The following is a 22,351-nucleotide window of genomic DNA, read 5'->3' as shown; positions in this document are numbered from 1 at the left end:
TTTAAGGTCAAATTTGTTTTAGTGATTTTGCAAGCATCGTGCTATGCATGACATCTATCTTGTGTAATTTTTGTTGAACATGGTCTTGGCTCATGTAAGAGCTCGGACACAGAACAGATCAGGATCACATGACAAAGGGAAGAGCAAGAGAAAAGGGAAACACCAACAACAAGGTAGATGGAGAAAGTAGATGGAAACAGCCAAACAAGGGATACTGGTAATGATGATGGGAAGGGGAGAACGCAAGTGGTGGACAAGATGGACAAATAAGCAAAATTTTGGAAGGGTGGGGGTGGTTTAATGGGTGTAGAAAAGATCATGGTTTTGGATGGGAGATGATGAGATGGTGGTGAACAGATATCTTGAAAACACGGAAAGAAGAATGAGATTGAAAAGGGTGTGGAAGCTGGTTCCACAGGCGGGAAAAAGAGTAATAAATGAGTGGAGGTGAGCAGTGGTTCTGTATTGAGGCGGTTTCACGAGGAAGAGCTTGCTGGTGGACCACGTGCTTCCTGTAGATACCTGAGTGAGGGTGGGGACGTCAAAGCACAGAGAAGGCAGAGGGAGTGAGGCAGAAATGAGGCAGAAGAAGACAGAATGACCACCGACCTGTAATGGTGAAGTGATATGCCCATGGACTCGGCTTCATTGTAAGAGATTCAAATGATCTTGAAAACCTTGGTTTCCACAGCAACAAGCTGAGGAAGATGTGAGGCAGGAGAGCCAGCCGAGAAGGGAGAGCAGTACTCCAGAAGAGTCCTTTGGGAAAAGTAGACGAGCTTTCACAAGCACCATGGCCAAATTCCAACTTTCTGCCCTAATTACTTTGTCGAACATCCAGCCTGGCCAGCTGGTTTGTGAAAGATTTGGGCCACAATCTCCCACCCCACCCTACTAACTCCACAAGCATGTAGGAATAATTGCGGCTGTTAAAAGAAAGAATAAGGAAGAAAGAAGAAGTTGGTATTTTTGAAAAATATGGAAGAAAAAGTGCACAAAATCTCAGGGAAGAGGAAATTGTACACGCATGAATTGGTAGCACCTTCCTCCTCCTACCTCTTCTTTCTCCATTGAGATTTGGGATTGATGTTGATGGAGTGGAAAATGTGCTGATGTGCAAGTGTGAAATTTGAATATATATATATATATATATATATATATATATATATATATATATATATATATATATATATATATATATATATATATATATATATATATATATATATATATATATATATATATATATATATTCTTCTATATAAATGGCAGTCCTTCTGTCTGTCCGTCTGTTTTTTTGTAACGAATAAGCTCCTAGACCAGTGAACCGATCTTGATGAAACTTTACACATATATAGAACTAACATTCAGCTCCAGGATGCGCTAAGTGGCTTTCCATAAAAATGAAAATATATATATATATATATATAAATATATATAAATATAAGCCTGGTGTTGGCGCAGTGGTTAGGGCAGCGGCTTGGGATCCAAAAGGTCCTGAGTTCAATCCCCGTTGGGCCACTGAATTAATTCACCAGGGGGTTGACAGCCTGTCATCCTTTCGAGGTCGGCGAAATGAGTACCAGTGTACTGGGCCGGTGTATTCCCCGGTTAAAATAGGTGTACCATATCCCTGTGCTGTAAGAGGTGACCAGGGTTGCGTCAGGAAGGGCATCCGGCATAAAACATGTGCCAAATCACTATGCGGATCATACGGATGATCTGCTGTGGCGACCCTGAACGGGACCAGCCGAAAGAAGAAGAAGAAGAAATATAGAAGAAGAAATATATAGCATGGCAACAACAAAAAAAACGGCATGGCAACAGCTAACTGCTGATCGATCTGCTCAGTGAGGCAAGAGCCAGGCAAGCGGAGTCAGCTGGAGAGAGAGAGAGAGAGAGAGAGAGAGAGAGAGAGAGAGAGAGAGAGAGAGAGAGAGAGAGAGAGAGAGAGAGAGAGAGAGAGAGAGAGAGAGAGAGAGAGAGAGAGAGAGAGAGAGAGAGAGAGAGAGAGAGAGAGAGAGAGAGAGAGAGAGAGAGAGAGAGAGAGAGAGAGAGAGAGAGAGAGAGAGAGAGAGAGAGAGAGAGAGAGAGAGAGAGAGAGAGAGAGAGAGAGAGAGAGAGAGAGAGAGAGAGAGAGAGAGAGAGAGAGAGAGAGAGAGAGAGAGAGAGAGAGAGAGAGAGAGAGAGAGAGAGAGAGAGAGAGAGAGAGAGAGAGAGAGAGAGAGAGAGAGAGAGAGAGTCGTCTTACTGCTGATAGATCTGCTCATGAACGAGCCAGGCAAGCAGAGTCGGCTGCAGAGAGAGAGCGTCGCCTAACTGCAAATAGAGCGTCACACCGACGGGTGAGAGAAGCACAAAACTCACGTTCCAGCTTTCTAGGTCCGGGTTTGCCAGGACATCAAGGACAGTTGCCACTGCTGCGAGAAACATTGAGTGGCTCAAGGCCGCCTTCAACTATGACCTATCTGAGGATTACGGCAGCATAAAGCCTTTCTTCCATAAATCTGAGGAATAAAAGAAGCCTTCCTAATTTTCTCCATGCAACGAATGCCTCAGTCTAACTAGCGTGAGGAAAATAGGGCAAATTTCCCGGGTATTACCGGGTACTTCAGCTTGTATGTATGTATGTATATGTATGTATATATATATATATATATATATATATATATATATATATATATATATATATATTTTAATTTGAAATGAGTGGAATAATTTTTAAGTCTGCATGGTACAGGGAGGAAGTGGTGAAGGAAATTTGTGAGAAAGCGGTGCTCCCTATAAAGGGGAACCTCCAGTTAGTGGTAGGTGATTTAGGGAGTTGACGGTTTGAAAATGGAAACTGCGAGGTTGCTGTTTATTATGCATGGCTAATTGGTAGTCAGAATTAGTTGGGGGGTGTAAAAGCATAGTTTGTGGGCTGGTAGTGTGGCCAGAGGTAGATGGAGTATGGTAGTTGAAGGTACAGTCTTGGGGCCTCCTGAGCGGCTGAGAGCCATCAGAGATACCAGGAGGACAAAACTGGCTTTGAGTTCAGAACCCAGGCAGCATGCAAGTGCCGTGAGGGCACAGTGGGTGCCAGGAATGGCCGCACAGTGCGAGTCAGGAAGAGCCCCATGGATAGTTAAAGAGCAAGCCGGAGGATGCTCCAGATAAGCCCCAAAGTCTTGGGTGTCATAGCAAGATGACACGGATAAGGAAGCCTGTGTTGGGGCCACACCACCCAGCCAGCTGATTGTGCCAAAGCATGGAGTTATAGAATTTAAGAGGACGATGCCCAAATTCGATGGACATGACCAGCAAGTTGAGCAGTGGGAAAAATGGTTGTTCGAACCACCGTAGGGTATAAAAGTAATTGTGGAAAATGTGTTTTGTTGTATACTAGGGTTTAGTATCGGTGCTCTCCTCCAGACCATGCGATGTGTGTCGTTCACTGATCGGGTTAGAATAGTCAATTGCCATTTGAGGGAGTGCTTTGTTTTTCAAATTCTTAGATAATGAGTGGCATCACAGTTGGTCATCCTCCTTGTCAGTGAGCCAGGTCAGGCCCTGCCACATCGAGCCTTGAGCTTTGTCGGTGTGCTGTCATTTCCTCCCAGAGGAGGAGGAGGGGTATATTTAGAGGCAGTGTTCCTCCCCACTGCTAAGATGACCTGCTGAGATTTATAGCCAGGCATCATCACCATCATCTGCAGCCAGTCATGAACATCACCGCTGCCGAGCGACCTCAATAAAATATTTTGATGGCACAGGACTTTATATATTTTGCTGCCCCAATGATGACTGTTTTCTGCTTGCTCTACCATGGACTTATATTGCTGCCCTCTCTATGGACACTTTGCTGGATTAGACAAATAAACGATTGCTAAGATTAGACACATTCTTGAGAATGTGTTGCTGAGTTTGTGAACTGTAAATGTGGATGCTCATCCTCCGAGACACTTTGTATTTCTTGCGAAATCGAAGATACCATTGGTTGGTCTGGTCTGTTCTGTTATTCTGTTTGTTTGTTTGTCAATTGCCTTCAGGTCACATTTTTACTCATATCTTCACAAAACTTAACCACAAGCTGGAAGCCGATTGTTTTTGAGGTCAATAGGTCAAAAGGTCAAAGGTCAAGGGCACATTCTCAATTTTCATCCGATTGACTTGATATCTATATCAGATATCGTCAGAATTTTTTTTTTTAAATGAAAAACCATGGAGGGATGGAATCCCCAAAAAACAACCAAACAAGGTTGAAAAGCATGACAAGGAATGACAAGATAGGAATAACACCCACAATACAATGTGTGGTTGTGTGGTTGTTGTGATTTCGTAAGTATATTTATGACTTCCGGTTGTTGTGATTTCGTAAGTATATTTATGACTTCCGGTTGTTACGAAATATTTAGATTTCGTAAGTATATTGATGACTTCCGTTTCTGTTTGTTTGTTTGTTTGTTTGTTTGTAGGCACGATAACTCGAGAACGGAAGAAGCTTCCAATGTCAAATTACACCACGTGATTCAGGAGGGTGATGGCTAGTGCTGATTAGATTTTGGTCAAAATCGGTCAAAGGTCACGGTCACAGTGAGGTCAAACATAATTCCGTAAATTCACGTGGAGAAATGGAGTATGTTTGCTTCGCTCGACGTTACGAGTTCATTTTAACTTCGATTTTAATTTTGTCTTCGGTTTTTGCGATCGCTTAGGACGCTTAAAACTCGGTTGTCGAAATTCTGGTAAAAATCGGATGTTTTGGAGACGTTTTAAGATTGTATAAAAATATTTCACTCGATGCGTCACGGGTCGTCCCATGATGCAGTGCGCTCGAGCAGACGCGTCGTTGAGTTACGTTAAGGTATAATTGCGTGGAGAAATGGAGATTTTTGCTTCGGTCGACGTTACGATTTTTGATGGTTTGGTACAGAATCATCGTAGAAACTTCTGGTTTGCGTCGCTACCTTCTCGAGAGACAGCTTTTATTAGACAAGGTCAGAGGTCAAGTTGACGATTTCGTAAGTACCAGTTTATGACTGCTTGTTTGTTTGTTTGTTTGTAGGCACGATAACTCGAGAACGGAAGAAGCTACCAATGTCAAATTACACCACGTGATTCAGGAGGGTGATGGCTTGTGCTGATTAGATTTTGGTCAAAATCAGTCAACGGTCAAGGTCACAGTGAGGTCAAACATTCGATTTTTGATGGTTTGGAACAGAATCATCCTGGAAACTTCTGGTTTGCGTCGCTACCTTCTCGAGAGACAGCTTTTATTAGACAAGGTCAGAGGTCAAGTTGACGATTTCGTAAGTACCAGTTTATGACTGCTTGTTTGTTTGTTTGTTTGTAGGCACGATAACTCGAGAACGGAAGAAGCTGCCAATGTCAAATTACATCACGTGATTCAGGAGGGTGATGGCTAGTGCTGATTAGATTTTGGTCAAAATCGGTCAACGGTCAAGGTCACAGTGAGGTCAAACATTCGATTTTTGATGGTTTGGAACAGAATCATCGTAGAAACTTCTGGTTTGCGTCGCTACCTTCTCGAGAGACAGCTTTTGTTAGACAAGGTCAGGGGTCAAGTTGACAATTTCGTAAGTACCAGTTTATGACTGCTTGTTTGTTTGTAGGCACGATAACTCGAGAACGGAAGAAGCTACCAATGTCAAATTACACCACGTGATTCAGGAGGGTGATGGCTAGTGCTGATTAGATTTTGGTCAAAATCGGTCAAAGGTCAAGGTCCAGTGAGGTCAAAAATCCAATTTTTGATGGTTTGGCACAGAATTATGGGAGAAACTTCTGGTTTGCGTCGCTACCTTCTCCAGAGACAGCTTTTATTAGACAAAGTCAGAGGTCAAGTTCACAATTTCGGAAGTACCAGTCTATGACTGCTTGTTTGTTTGTTTGTTTGTAGGCACAATAACTTGAGAACGGAAGAAGCCACCAATGTCAAATTACACCACGTGATTCAGGAGCGTGATGGCTCGTGCTGATAAGATTTTGGTCAAAATCGGTCAAAGGTCAATGTCACAGTGAGGTCAAACATCCAAAAAAAGTTATAACTCGAGAACGGAAGAAGCTAGTCATGTCAAATTACATCACGTGATTCAGGAGGGTGGTGGCTCGCGCCGATTAGATTTTGGTCAAAATCGGTCAAAGGTCAAGGTCACAGTGAGGTCAAACATCAAAAAAAAATTAAAACTCAAGAACGGAAGAAGCTTCCAATGTCAAATTACACCACGTGATTCAGGAGGGTGGTGGCTCGCGCTGATTAGATTTTGGTCAAAATCGGTCAAAGGTCAAGGTCACAGTGAGGTCAAACATTCGATTTTTGATGGTTTGGTACAGAATCATCGTAGAAACTTCTGGTTTGCGTCGCTACCTTCTCCAGAGACAGCTTTTGTTAGACAAGGTCAGAGGTCAAGTTGACGATTTCATAAGTACCAGTCAATGACTGCTTGTTACTTACGAAATCTAAAGATTTCATAAGTATATTGATGACTTCCGTTTGTTTGTTTGTTTGTATGCACGATAACTCGAGAACGGAAGAAGCTACCAATGTCAAATTGCACCTCGTGATTCAGGAGGGTGATGGCTAGTGCTGATTAGATTTTGGTCAAAATCGATTAAAAGGTCAAGGTCACAGTGAGGTAAAACATCCAAAACATTCGATTTTTGATGGTTTGGTACAGAATCATCGTAGAAACTTATGGTTTGCGTCGCTACCTTCTCGAGAGACAGCTTTTATTAGACAAGGTCAGAGGTCAAGTTGACAATTTCGTAAGTACCAGTCTATGACTGCTTGTTTGTTTGTTTGTTTGTTTGTGTGTGTTTGTTTGTTTGTCGGCACGATAACTCGGGAACGGAATAAGCTACCAATCTCAAATTACACCACGTGATTCAGGAGGGTGATTGCTAGCGCTGATTCCCGTTTCAGCTGTTTCCCAAGGGTTTCCCAAGGTTTGAATTAATTGTTCAAATTATTAATTAATCCCATGGTTTGAATTTTCCTAAGGGAAAGAGCTGTTTCCCAAGGGTTTGAATTTATTGTTGTGCTTGGTAGACATTTGTGAATACATTTATCGAGAGAGGAGGGGGGCGAGAGAGGGGGGCGAGAGAGGGGGGCGAGAGAGGGGCGAGAGGGGGCGAGAGAGGGGGCGAGAGAGGGGGCGAGAGAGGGGGCGAGAGAGGGGGCGAGAGAGGGGGCGAGAGGGGGGCGAGAGAGGGGGCGAGAGAGGGGGCGAGAGAGGGGGGCGAGAGAGGGGGCGAGAGAGGGGGCGAGAGAGGGGCGAGAGAGGGGGCGAGAGGGGGGCGAGAGAGGGGGCGAGAGAGGGGCGAGAGAGGGGCGAGAGAGGGGGCGAGAGAGGGGGCGAGAGAGGGGGGCGAGAGAGGGGCGAGAGAGGGGCGAGAGAGAGGGGGCGAGAGAGGGGGCGAGAGAGAGGGGGCGAGAGAGAGGGGGCGAGAGAGAGGGGGCGAGAGAGAGGGGGCGTCACAATTCTTCTTCTTTTTCATTTGATATGACGTCACAATTGACGCTGGGGACCTGAGTATGTTTCCCAGGTGTTTCCCAAGTTATGGCCATTTATGATATGGTTGGTCCGATCTAATTGAAAGAATGCCCCAATCCAGTCGTCGTTTACGAGAGCGAAGGACGAACCTGCACATACTGGCACGCACCAGTATATATATAATAGATCGAAGATATAAAATAGAGATAGAGATATAGTTAGTGAGAAGAAGAATAGAGTGATGAGAGATGGATTGAATGGACAGATTGAGATAGAACAGGTTCTTCTTCCTCCTTTTCTTCTTCTTACTAGCCACCATTATCCCACCTTTCTAGTGGGGTCGGCCGGGGGTAACTTGGCCCAAGTCTTCATGAACCGGCTGGCCAGGCCTAACGTTCGACTAGTTAGGGCAGGAATTTGGCCATGGTGCTTGCCTACTCTTCGCGAAGGACACCATGTGATCTTTAAAATCCACCAACTAATGCTGGCAGATGAGAGCATGAGACTCCCGTTTAACGTCCATCCGAGGGATGGCACACACATTGATGAATTACCCTGCCTGTGAAACAGCAGGCTGACAGTTTATAGATAGGTCAGGAATTAAACACAGGCTCGACAGCTTTGAGGTGAGTATGGTAACTCTAGGCCACCCTGTCATCCCTATATATAGAATAGAATATAGACTATAGATATATTGTATTACCTCACCTAATCCCCCATGAGGGATTAAGCATTTCAGCAGAATTTTTTTTTAATGCTAATCCCCCACCTCACGTAATCCCCCATGCAGGATTTGGTGAGGCATTTACAAAAAAAATGGTGGAAAGCATCACCTATAACAAATCATTGGTAAACAAATAATCAAATAAAAATAACTCCTGCTCATAAGGCCAAATAAAACAAAAATCAAAATACCAGTTGATCGTCCCCGCCCGCTTCCTCTTTTGAACAACCTCATCTCTATTACAATACCAAGCTTGCACATTAAAAACTCAGCGCGCCGTCACACGATCCCTATGAAATTGCTGTGGCACTTAGCGGACATTCTGACAATGCTTGGGAAGTCTTGGCGTTCCATAGTACCACTTGCATTTTGCACAATGCGTATTTTTTGTCATTCCCCGTGTACGGTCTGTCGTCTGCTACCAGCTATGTTGTACTGCTATCCTGTGCATGTGCACGGGTATCGCTAGTTATTTTTATATTTTCAAACATCCCAAATAAATAAATAATTAAAATCGCACCCGTATCCAAAGGAAGTGGTGCAGTGAAGCGGCTGCACCGCTTGACAAGTATCCCCGTGAGGGACTGATGGTTACTTCCCCAACATGTGGGGTGACGTTACCGTCCTGATGCAAACTGAACAATATGACACAAAAAACCTAAAGAACAACAAACTAGAAACAAACGAACCATGGGGGGGGGGGGGGTCAGAAAGGTTCTTCTTCATTTTTGACGGATGGATGGAAGGAAGGACGTACCAAATGTTGAAGCGTTTTTCACCACTTAAAAATCCATACCTTCGTATGCGCCTCTTACACCATGCTTTGAATCTATCATTTTCCCAATGGCAGTGCTCAGTTTTATAGCTTCAACCGAGCCGCAGCGCTGAGAGCTGTACGGCCGCTCTCCGTTCACCGCACGATATATGAGCAATATCATTTGGCCATGGTTATTTGGCCATCATATCCGCTGCAGTAAAATTCAGTGCACACTTCGGGTTAAAACGATGCAACAAAATATGACTGGTTTTAAAACGAGCCAATTGAGTGACAAATGTAGAGTACAGAAAAATTGTGCGAATGCAACAAATCATTTTCACAATTCAAGCTTCATTTTTGAAGATGGTTTTCATCTGTTTGCAAGTTCGGAAGAAAAAAATAAGAATAAACGAGAGTAATTCGACTGTGCGCAGTCGACGGGTATGCCTCCGCTCTCCCACATAAACACTTGAGTACTGACATATTTGACCCTTGACCTTTATCATATCTGGCCCAAAATCTAATCAGTTAATTGCCCTGTCTAACTTTACCATTGTACCAAGTTTGATGAAATTCTGTCCAATATTTGAGTTAGGGCATAAACAGTAAAATTTCAGAGTTTGACCTTGACCTTTATCACATCTGGCCTAAAACCCACTCACCTAATTGCCCTGTCTTAAGCCTGTATCTCACTGGGCTGCGACAGCTCACGACTAGTTGGAGACACCAAATTGCGATAAAACAGCGATGATTTTCACTTGGAATCACACTGAATTTATACTAAAACACATTTGCGTATGTCTCACGAATATCGCACAAATGTCCCACGAACTCCCGGCGAAATTTGGGATGAACTTCGCCTGGAGTTCGCATACATGTCGCATGACATTCGCGCGATGTTCAGGTGACAAAACTGAGATTTTTTTGGCACATGCAACTGTCGCGCGACGGTCACACGACGGTCGTGCGACCATCGCGCAAATGTCGTGCAACAGTCGCACAACAATTGAGAAATCGGGACTATATATATATATTTCTACATACATATACCAGCAGGGATACCCGTGCTCCGCAGAGGAATCCCGTGGATGACGGCGGGTCTGAAGGAGTATATGTCACAGTTAATTGTAAAATTGTAGAGGCTGCCACCATTATTATTTTTTTTTTCATCACCACTATAATATTATATTTTCCCTGATGTGTGTGTGTGTATATATATATATATATATATATATATATATATATATATATATATATATATATATATATATATATATATATATATAGATCGTTGAAAGTGTGTCTGTCTGTGTGTCTGTGTTTCTTTGTGACCTATGCACGCGAAAAGTACTGGACTGATCCTCACCAAACTTCACATGCTGAAAGAACATGTTACCGGGAGTGTCCTGATGTAAAAGAATTGTACTTCCGACTTCCGGTTTCCGAATTATGACGTCATCACCTGATTTCGTAACGTTAATTTTTCAAGTTCAGCCGATTGACATGGGGCCAACGCCATTTGCAATAGAATGAAAAAATAATGCTACAGTCAATTGAATACAATGAATTCTGACGTCATCACCTGATTGCAGAACGTTAATTTTTCAAGTTCAGCCGATTGACATGAGACCAACGGAATTTGCTAGAGAATGAGAAATTAATACTATAGTCAATTGAAGACAATGACTTCCGACTTCCCGGTTTCCAAATTATGACATGCATTCGACACACTTGCAAAAATGACCGTATGTACATTATACCGTATAATGATAGAATAATCATCTGTCAGTCATATTATATTAACATTTTCTTTGTTCATTATTGTTATAACCATGGTTATAAAAAATTTTTGTTACTGTATAACGTTTTTACGTCACTTCGGCCTGGACTCGGGATCAGCGATCAAATAATGTAAATCACGATTAAAAATTATTTTTTGATGATGTGGGAGTTATCTTTATTAAAATCAGTAGAGGAAATATACACCATGTCTGATATTTGGGTCTTTCATGTCTCCGACGATGCCTTTATCTCCAGGGACGCATCATTCCCCATGACAAAAACCGGAAGCAAAAGGGTCACAGCCGACGACACGGATTCCAAATTGCCAGGGTATTGTGTTGTTGTTGTTTACTATTCTCTCATGTGCATGCGTTGAGTATGAAGCTCACTACGTTCGCTATTAAATGCTGTGTAGTGTATAAACACGATCGGGTTTGATTTCTATGTTGCAAATATTAAACGCTGTGCGGTGTATAAACACAATCGGGTTTGATTTCTATGTTGCGAATATTAAACGCTGTGCGGTGTATAAACACGATCGGGTTTGATTTCTATGTTGTGAATATTGAAACATGTAAAATACCTATTAAGCCGCAATTAGAAAATGTATCAACCATATTTGTTATGCACAACATTCACTCATGTAAAACACTTAAAATTAAGTAAAGGAACAGCTCGGTAATCTAAGAGAAGATAAGGCTCCCGGTCCAGATAATATACAACTGAGAGTATTGATGGAGGTGGCTGAGCAGGTAAGCGAGATGTTAACGGATATTTTCAGTAACTCACTGGAGTCAGGACAGGTATCCGATGATTGGACAGTAGCAAATGCAACACAATTATTTCAGAAAGGATCCAGAGAATAATTGGGAAACTATAGACCTGTTAGCTTGACTTCAGTTGTGGGGAAGATGTTGGAGACATTCATTAAGGACCGGATGAGGAACCATTTAAATAAATACAAACGAATTAAAGGTAGTCAACATGGGATTACCAAAGGTAGTTCCTGTTTAACAAATCTTTTGGAGTTCTATAAAGCAGTGTCTGATTGGGTGTATGAGGGAAAGGCAGTGGACATGGTATATCTAGACTTTAAGAAGGCATTTGATAAGGTACTACATCAGAGGTTGTTAGCCAAGGTGAGGGCTTGTGGAGTGGCTGGTCAGGTAGCTAATTGGATTGTAAACTGGCTTAGTGAAAGGAAGCAAAGAGTGGCTGTGAGTTGTAGGATGTCTTGCTGGGAGGATGTAAGTAGTGGGGTATCTCAGCGATCAGTACTCGGACCATTACTCTTCATTAACGATTTGGATAGTGGGGTAAAGAGTAAGCTTTCCAAATTTGCAGATGACACAATGCTTTTTCAGCAAGCCTATGCCCCCTCCCTTGAGGGAAAGAAAAAAAATACAAAAACTACAAAAAATTTTTGGCATTTTCTACCTTGTGTTGATAAATTAGTTTGGTGTTCGTGCAGGCATGGTGGGCTGAATGGCCTCCACCTGTGTTAGATTTCCTTGTATTTCCATGTATAATCTCCAAATTGCTGTTTCCATGGCAATTATTATTTATTTTGATGTCGATTAGAATTCTGGTTAGATCAGCTAAGCATGTGCATAGGGACGGATTTGTGCAAGAATGTAGGATCCTGGTAGATAAAATAGGCAAACAGATGCCAGTACAGCACCTCAATTGTTTTGGGATTACAGTAGGGCAGGGTATGGTAATAACATTTGTCAGTAAATCGGCATTTTAATCCTGTCCCTCGCCAGCACAAGGTAAGACTCAAGGATGAGTCTGAGAGTGAGAGGGGTTAGAGCAGTTACCAAAATGGCTTGTGGGTTAATTAGTTAGTTATGTCATAGTGAATGTTGCAATAAAATGTCTCGTATTACCCAGATTAGTGCTTCCAGGATTGGGTGTGCAGAACCACATCCTTCTCGATCAGCCCTTCTTCTTATTCTTTATCCGCCATTTCATTTATTTAATTCCCACCACACCTTAAAATGGGACATGTAGATATTATAGTTAAATACTTAATTAATTATGCATCAGTCGGTCGAGGTGATGGTAAAGTGTGTAAAAAATAAATAATAATTCAAGGTGGTATGAATGTCGTGATGCTGGTGAAATATATATATATATATATATATATATATATATATATATATATATATATATATATATATATATATATATATATATATATATATATATATATATATTATCCCTGTGTCGTAAGAGGCGTCCAGGGGTGCGTCAGGAAGGGCATCCGGTGTAAAACATGTGCCAAATCACTATGCGGATCATACGGATGATCCGCTGTGGCGACCCCTAACGGGAGCAGCCGAAAGAAGAAGAAGAAATATATATATATATATATATATATATATATATATATATATATATATATATATATATATATATATATATATATAACGAAAAGTCTAATCTTGTATGTATGTATGTTCCCGAAATACAGCCAAAATTGTACACGACGGAGCAAAACTTTTAGGGCCACCTTACTTACCATTTGTCTGTGGTGTGCAATATCAAGTTTCGTTCAAATCGGGCAACGAAAAATAATTATTAAAAAAAATCAATTCCCAATTCAGTCAAGTACTCTTCGGGAGAATTTGATCAATGCAAACAACCTCAGCAGTATAGTTCGCTGGAGCTATATATATATTTTAATGTTTTTTTTTTTTAATCAACCGCTGTCACAACGGGAACCCAATTCATGGGTCATCGCATATATTTACATATATATATATATATATATATATATATATATATATATATATATATATATATATATATATATATATATATAATTCAAAGTGGAATGGAGGGAGTAAAATGATTAAAGGTATATAATTAAATAAATAATTCCAAGTTGTGTGTTGATCGTATAATAAAAAATAATAATAGGAACCATACTCTCTACAGAGAGTGTCGGTGCTGCCGAAGCAGTTTCCTGGGCTATTTGGCACAATCCTGGACAGGTCGCCACTCCGACGTAGGCTCCTCAGATGGCTCAGTTATACCAGCAAGCTGGTACTCAATTTGCCAACCTCGGAGGGATGACAGGCTGAGTCAACCCCCTGGTGTGTATTAATTCAGCGGCCAACGGGGCTTGAACTCAGGACCCTTGGATCCCAAGCCGCGACCCTAACCACTGAGCCAACACCAGGCTTCGTGTTGATCGTGGTGATGGTTAAAGTGTATATAATTAAATAAATAATTCAAGGTGAAATGTTGGTCGTAGAATAGTAAAAGAAGAAAAACACTCTTCACATCTTCAGACACGTAGGGCTGCCGAGACGGTTTTTACTTGGCTCGGGGGGGGGGGGCGGGGGGGGCGGGGGGGGCATCCCGGATGCAGTCGGCACTCTGACGCAGTATACTCGAATGGCTCATTCGTCCCAGAAAACTGCTACTCATTTTGCCGGCCTCGGAAGGATGGCAGGCTGTCAGCGCAAACCCACCTGATGTTATTTCAATGGCTGAAACCCAGGACCCAAATACTTTGAGGCAGCCACCTTAACCATCAAGTCAAGAGCAGGCCAAAGGGTAAATCGTATACAAGTAGGTAATGAAAGGTGATATGTCGGTCCTGGAGATGGCAAAGTATGTAGAAATAAACAATAGTTCCTGAAAGCATATAAAATCCTGCAGTATTATCTCCTGGGAATTTTTTTTTTAATTAACAAGTGCCAAGATTCCAAATTGGGTCCGATCCCCAAAAAAATTGACGTGCCTCAAGCCCAGATGTTATTGCTCTGTGTGCTTCGCACGCCTCACCACATGTCGCTGCAGAGGCATAGGCTTCTTTGAACATGCCTGCTTTCTCCAGGAGTGAGGGAAGGGAGAAATGATGTGTGTGTGTGTGTGTGTGTGTGTGTGTGTGTGTGTGTGTGTGTGTGTGTGTGTGTGTGTGTGTGTGTGTGTGTGTGTGTGTGTGTGTGTGTGTGTGTGTGTGTGTGTGTGTTAGTGAGGCGATGGTGGATTGGGGGTTTGTGAGGGGTGGGGGAGGTCGGGCAAAAATATTTTGTGCTCCGATTGAATATACACTGGAAATCAGAAGTCAGAACCCATCACGAAGAAATAAAAAAGGAACCGAGCACAAATATATATATTTATTTTAAATTATCAGTTAGACCTGGACGGCAAAGACAAAACGATATCAAGAACTGGAGGGGAAAGTCGAACTGCCAGCCGTGCAGAGCGGACGTGCCCCCAATACACCGCTTTCCTTGCTTTTCCAGCGGGGGCTTACTTCATACATTTCCTTTTGCCAATATCTCGATGAATCAAGTCAAAGTAACAAAAAAAAAGTTGCGCTGATGAATACAGGTAAGTCACGAACGTGTTTCTCAGGTTAGCTTTATATATGGAGAACATAGTGGAATTTTTTTAAGAAAATTTGAAAAAGAAGACGGTTTGGTACCAAACAAATAAACATACATAACCATATACGTTTGCTCTGCTGTAATAAGGTTCCAGATTTGAAAGAAATGCTTCCAGTCACTTTTTAGTTGAGACTCCTGATGGATGGATGGACGGACAGAGAGGAGCAAAATCGAAGCCCCAAGCCAAGCTGATGCCTGTTTGGGGGGCGATCGAAGGAGGTATTCCTGATTGAAGTATCAGTACCTGACTTTGGTCATGATCATTCATAGGGATTAAAAAAATTAAAAAGTGGTTGAGTATTAGGAGATAAATACGACATGACGAGAACATGGAAACGGAACAAAATGTCATGCCAGTAATAGTCGGTGTGACTCGAGTGATCAAAACAACTTCATAAAGTGTGTGAAAGATGTACCAGGAATATCACAACCAACGCGGAACAACTCGAAGCTGTTCGACGTTTGGGACAACATTAAAAAAATAATAATAATAATAATAATAATAATAATAATAATAATAAAAAATGAAAAGATATGAAACAGAACGCCTAAAAATGTTTTGAAGCATGAACATGGAAACACAGCAACTTGGACTTCGAAATGCAAAACCAAAAATTCACATTCAGCTTTTTGTTTTCCACCTGAAACCAACAGTGGACGATCACAAAGGCATATAGTGTACAGGTTAGAATGTCATACTTCACCCCTTCAATCGAGATCACAATGTCCAAACCTCCACAGATACCTTCAAACACCTCTCTGATTAACACAGAAACAGGAAAAACGATTGCTTGAAATATCGTGTTATTTAACCGTAAAAGCCACGAGAGTTAAACCGCACTCAAAAGAAAGAATATGGTACCGGTAACGATAAATCCGTGCCTCGTGGTTTTCAGAACCACCGGCGACCGCAATGTCATTCGGACATCGCCACGGTGCGTGTAGCGAATACACACACCTGATAAAGCTCCGCCATGCCAGATTCGAGTAAGTCCTTGATCACAGGGGGCCACTGAAGCCCTTCGGGTCTAGGGCTGGATGTATCGACATCCGTGAACCACAAGCACGCCGGAAGAATGAGAACCTTAGAAAGCAGGTTTGAAGATTAACTGAGTCGTTTCATTGCGAGGGGGGTAAAGGTTTCGTTTAATCCACCTGATAATAATGGTTAAAGCCTTGATGCAAAGGTCATGCTCGAAGAAAGCAAACAACAGCAACGGTCGAAACACATAAGCTTACACTTGTGGATTTGATAAATAAACTAACCTTTTATTCCTAAACTCACACCAAAAGTTTACAGGTACCATGAGGCCTCATGCCTGACCCTCTTGAGAAACTAACATCAGCAACAACAACAACAGCAGCAGCAGCAGCAGTGTTGGTTTTCATACCAATGTGGCACCAACTTTTCACAAAGCCAGTGCTGGGCCAGCAGCCCCATGACATCGCAATCATGTATGTGCCACCACTGCACCCCACTGGATGAAATTCAATCCATCTATCAGGACCATACTCTGTGTAGAACGTTGGTGCTGCCTAAGCAGTCTCCTTGGCTATTGGGCACAACCCTGGATGGGTCGCCACCAAGACACAGGATACCAGAAAGCTGGCACTCATTTTGCCGACCTCGGAAGGATGACAGGCAGAGTCAACCCCACCTGGCATCAATTCAACAGCCGAGTGGGATTTGAACTCAGGATCCTTGGATCCCAAGCTCACCACCCTAATCACCAAGCCAACACCAGGCATATCGGATGCAATAACCACTGAAATTTTAACCAAAAGCACCATTTAAAGGAGTTGAAGGATTGAGATGTGCAAGGCTGTACAACTCAGTGACTGAAGCAAAGATCCTGGCCAATGAGGGTTTATGTTTTCATACAATCCCACTTGTTTCACTCCGAAAAGGTATTTTCCTGGTAAAGCTTTTTGAGGAATGAACGTCTGAAGGAAGATAAGCTTCCTTCTTTCCATTCCTCCCGTTCGTCACCTTTCGCTCTTCTCATCGAGTGTCGGTAAATGGGGCGAAAGGAGGGCGTCAAAGCGCGTGTGGAGTAATAAAGGGGATTACAAGCTCATCCATTTGCGGTACACAAAATTACCGTGGAGGAAACCCACACAGAACACAACAATACGTTCACAGTTAAAGTGCGGCCACAAACACTCAACCTCAAGGCCGATGATGTAACACAATGCTTGACTCATTCAGCCTTTATCGATGCCCAAGATTAAAATACAATTACTGAGTCTCAACCACCGCCGCCCGCACTCCCACAAACACATGGCAACTTTGGCAAAACACCACCAGAATCAAACTTTCTGATTCTGATGCAGCATACTCCGTTACAGAGTGCATGTGCTGCCGAAGCAGTTTCTTGACAAGGGTTACAATAGGTGGTTTGTCATTGCCTTCCGAGCAGTAGTTACAGCAGGAATTTGTCACTTATTCAGGGTGCCGGCGACAGCTCGCCTGCTCTTCGCGAAGGACACTGTGGGGTCTTTAACCCTTTGAGTCCTGAGCTCCGTGGACTTTTGGCTCTTGTACACTGGGCTCCCTGGAGAAAAACCTGGCTGCTCAGGTACATGGAGGTTTGAAAAGCGGATGGTAAAACGGCTGCTAGGGTTCAAAGGGTCAACGTCCACCAACTAATGCCGGCAGACGGGACATCCAGGTTAACGTTCGTCCGAGGGGACGACACACACATTGATGAATCACCCTGTCTGTGAAACACCAGGATAACAGTTTATAGCTCGGTCAGGAGAATGAAATAATTAAGAAAAACTTGAGCCGGAGAAAATAGAGATTGGGAAGGACACATAAGGCGTTAGAATATATGGTTTTGGACAAAGTACGAATCTGCAGGGGAAAAAAAAAAAAAGAAAAAGAAAAAAGCAGTAACACTAACAGTGAGGATCCACACGAGGAATGCCAAGGGCACGCAAACCTGCAGGTATGACGAGGTACACATGGCAGGGCTCGACGCATTGTGCCGTTCCATGGTTGCCCCACTAATCGCACTCAGAGTCTTGCCTGCTGTTTTATGACAATCTCCCTCAGCGTCTGCCTTTTAGCCCTTCTCGTGCTCCGTGCGACGTCGCTGTCTCCTCATAGGCTGCATGCCCTGTGGGGGGGGGGGGGTGAAAACACACGTACTCACACTCCAAGCACGACATGCTCAAAGGCGGCAAAAAGCCGGTGCAATTGGGATGATCCAAAATGAAAACTGAAGGCATCAGAAATTAATATTACTTGCCCAGGAGGCAAGGCTCAGGGCCGACCTATTGACCACCGAGTGGTCTTCATCCAAGAGCACTGCACACCCGGTTAAGTATTCCCTCATTGTGGAAGGGGTATCACTTGGCTGCATTGCCCAATACACACTTCATGTACTGATCCCAGTTTCTCTCCTTCCGCTTCCCACAACCCCACCCACCCCAACATGCACAAGTTGGTTAAAAGTTTGCTTCGCATACTGCCACACTGTAATCGACTACCGTACGTACGTGATTTGACTTTCAGAGGATAGTGCAGGATATCCTGCCTTGGATGGAGTGGAGCACACACACGAGAGTACATAATGTGCAATATGTTGTGGGTTTATGCACAACAGTACAGATCAGTACAGCAGAGTGTGCATTGAGAAGTAAAGAAAGGTCATAGCAAGACAGAGGGCAGGGTGGTTTACATGATGCCACAAGTTGTTGCATCGTGTAGAATCGAATGGGTTTATGCAGCATGGTGGGGCATGGTAAAACAGGGAGTGGTGCAGTATGTTGAAAATAGTGGGTTCTTTTGTTCACTTGTTATTACATTATTTTTTTTGGAATGACATGATCGCTTATTAATGAATATTATAACCCCCCCCCCCTAAAAAAAAAACAAACAAACAAAATCATTCCCCCAAATTCAAATATAAATTTCATTTGCTGGATACCTTCACCCACAGTTACACCTGACCACACACAGTCTCACGATACACCTGACTGCACCTAGTCTCACACAGAGGGCAATGATGAAAACAACGTTAGGTCTCACACTCGCCATCTACTTCTTGCAGTCACCTGATGCCCCTTCCTAATTGGAAGGTGAGTGATACCTGCACAGTCCCCAATAAAGACAGCACATTGTTTGAAACATCAGAGCTGAGTATTGTCACCTGCACAACCATACTGGTTGTTGTTCCAGAGTAAGAAGAAAAAAAACCACCAAAAATTTTAAAAAAACATAAAGTTAAAATGGGAAGCCAGTAAGGAATGTCATATGAAGACTTCCTGTAGCACTACTCGGTGAAAAATGTTAAAGCAAACTCAAAACAACATGAAACCAAACGAGAGCGAAGTCGATGGCGTGACATTTCGGAAATCCACACCTTTCCCACCAAAAGCAAAGTGATGGCAAAAAGTTCCACTAGGAATGAACCAAATATCAAATTTTTAAGTTAAAAAAAAAAAAAATCTTCTGCTGCGACACCTGTGCCCCAAAGTCCCTACCAAAGCCATGAATGAGCTTCCTTCACCTTTCCAGTGGCAGTTTGTCCCACTCTTATTGTGCAAACTGCTCCAGTTCTCCCAGATTTTAAAGGTGCCTTCTCCCAACTGCTGTTTTCAGATCTCCCCACAGGTATTCAATGGGATTTTGATCTGGACTCATTGCTGGTCACTTCACAACAGTCCAGCGTTTTGGCTTGAACCATTCCTGGGTGTCTTTTGAAGTGTTTGGGGTCATTGTCCTGCTGCAGCACTCATGACCTTCGATGGAGACCCAGCTTTCTGACACTGGGTTGAATATTGCACTCCAAAATGCCTTTGGTAATCTCCGAGAACTGAGTGCCTTGAATGTGTGCATGACATCATGAAATTCGAAGGAACACGGCAACCCCAAAACATCACTGAACCTCCTCCATGTTTGATTGTAGGTAAGGTGTTCTTTTCTTTGAAGGCTTCATTTTGTTTCTGTAATCAGAGATGGTGTACTTCACCAAAAAGCTCTAATTTGGTCTCGTCTGTCCACAGGACATTCTCCCAGAAGGATTTTGGCTTGTTCAGGTGTGTTTTGTCAAACTCCAGTTGGGCTTTCTTATGTCTCTCTATCTCTCAGCAGTGGGGTCCCCTTGGGTCTCCGACCATAGAACCCCTTTTCACTGAGTTGGCGGCGGATGGTGCAAGTTGAAATTGTCGTACCTTGTGTCTGAAGGTCAGCTTGAATCTGTTTGGCAGTTGATCGAGATGCTTTCTCCATCATTCAAACAATCTTTCACTGCAATCTTCGATCAAGTTTACTCTTGCAGCCATGTCCAGGGAGGTTGGCTACAGTGCCATGAGCTGTAAACTTCCTGATAACATTGTGTACGGTGGACACAGGAACATCAAGGTCTCTGGAGATGGACTTGCTGCCTTGAGGTTGTCCATGCTTGGGTACTATCTTGTGTCTGACCTCCTCAGACAATACTCTGGTTTTCATTCTTTTGTCCATGCTCATTGTGGTACACACAGCGACACAAAACAGCAGAATGACTCCTTCTCTTGAATGTGTGATTTTTATATTGCAGGCACCTGCAACTCACCACAGGTGAGTTCATTTCCAAAGTAAGGGAGAATCACCTGTTTGAAATCCAATGATTTCTAACAACTTCTAAAAGGTGCTAATAATATTGTCTGGGTCATGTTAGGATTTCTGTGTGGAATAAGCTAAGATTTAGTAACTTTTTCAGATTTTTTTTGTTTTGTTCCACTGAAAACCAAAGAAATATATTTGTGGACACCAAAAGATTTTTTAATTTCAACAATTTTCTGGAAGAAATGGTGCATTATTGGGAAAAAAGTGCAAGGGTGTCAATATTTTTGGCCACGACTGTATGTTTATTCATCAATTATGCACGATTGGAATGTACCTTTTGACCTTTTAGACAGCTGAAACCCCTTCAAACTTTGAAGACCCTTTAAGACCCCCCCACCCAAGACCCCGAAGACCCTGAGAACCCAAAAGTCACGAAAGTCCCCGAGGACACAAAAGCCCCAAAAGTTCCCGATGACCCAAAGGTTCCAAAAGTCCCTGAAGACGCAAAAGTCCCCAAAGGTCCCAATAGTTCCCGAGGACACAGAAGTTCCAAAAGTACCCGGTGACCCAAAAGTCCGAAAAAGTCCCCGAGGACCCAAAAGTCCGAAAAAGTTCCCGAGGAGCCCAAAGTCCAAAAAAGTCACCGGGGACCCCAAAGTCCAAAAAAGTCCCCGAGGACCCCAAAGTCCAAAAAAGTCCCCGAGGACCCCAAAGTCCAAAAACGTCCATGAGGACCCAAAAGTCCCCAAAGTCCCAAAAATTCCCCATTCCATCCATCCATTAGGACCATACTCTATGCTGAGCATTGGTGTTGCTTAAGCAGTATCCTTGGCTATTGGGCACAATCCTGGTCGCCACTCCGACACAGTACAACAGCAAGCTGGTTCTCATTTTGCTGACCTCGGAAGGATGACAGGCAGAGTTAACCCCACCTGGTATTAATTCAACAGCCGAGGGGGATTTGAACCCAATACCCGAGGATCCCAAGCCCACCACCCTAACCATTAAGCCAACACCAGGCATATAATAATAGTATCAAATTGCAATAATAACGAACATATTGTTGCGGACCAGGAGTTGCGAGGGTATAAGGGTGGGGGTATCGCTGGATCTCCCCGGACTCACCGGGAATGGAGGCTATCACACACGAATAACATTGTGTCGTGGCGGGTTGCTAATCGACCGCGAACGCCAATAACTTGACGACGTGACTCAAGGTCCTCCGTCTGACAACCATTTACCTAAGAACACATGATCTCCTTTCCAGAGAATCGCACCCTTGACAATTGCACTGTTGTTATCATTATTGAATCTTGATAAATACGGCTGAGCTTTCAGCAAGCACAATGCCGGACTGAAATGAGAGCCAATTAGTTTGGGAATTATAACCTCCCGGCTAACCTACATCCGAACATTGCTGGACCAGTGGAAGAAAGAGGACAACCATTGGCAGATTGGAAATATAACAAGAATAATTTATGTACAATGAGTGATGAGGGGTACGGGAACTTAAGGGCTTTAAAGGTTCCCTGACATGCAAAGCTTTCTTGTGATTTATATATTAACTTGACCTTCCTAGTGAAGAAATCACCCGTTTTTTTTTTTTTAATCAAAAATGGGATAATTAGA

The 22,351-nt window shown here is 43.0% G+C and overlaps 1 protein-coding gene across 6 annotated transcripts in view; it reads right to left on the bottom strand.

The window, feature by feature from the left end:
* LOC147028918 (anion exchange protein 2-like) overlaps positions 1–22,351 on the bottom strand; it is a 120,977-nt gene that overhangs the window by 77,383 nt on the left and 21,243 nt on the right. For 4 of the 6 annotated variants that reach the window (XM_085879779.1, XM_085879780.1, XM_085879782.1 and 1 more), the window contains one exon: positions 18,111–18,287. The exons of 1 other annotated variant lie outside the window; for it this stretch is intronic. In XM_085879779.1, coding sequence (XP_085735905.1) covers positions 18,111–18,164 — 54 coding nt within the window. In that variant the 5' untranslated portion in view covers positions 18,165–18,287. Of the gene's footprint in view, positions 1–18,110; positions 18,288–18,419; positions 18,440–22,351 lie in introns of those variants that run through there. One more of the 6 variants, XM_085879783.1, reaches the window with a different exon arrangement.

The sequence above is a fragment of the Eptatretus burgeri genome, chromosome 4, assembly GCF_056783735.1.
Source record: "Eptatretus burgeri isolate ZD-2024b chromosome 4, Ebu_testis_v1, whole genome shotgun sequence".
NCBI classification, from domain to species: domain Eukaryota; kingdom Metazoa; phylum Chordata; class Myxini; order Myxiniformes; family Myxinidae; genus Eptatretus; species Eptatretus burgeri.
The sequence above is the reverse complement of the archived record's forward strand: the minus strand, read 5'-3'. Positions and strand labels throughout refer to the sequence as shown.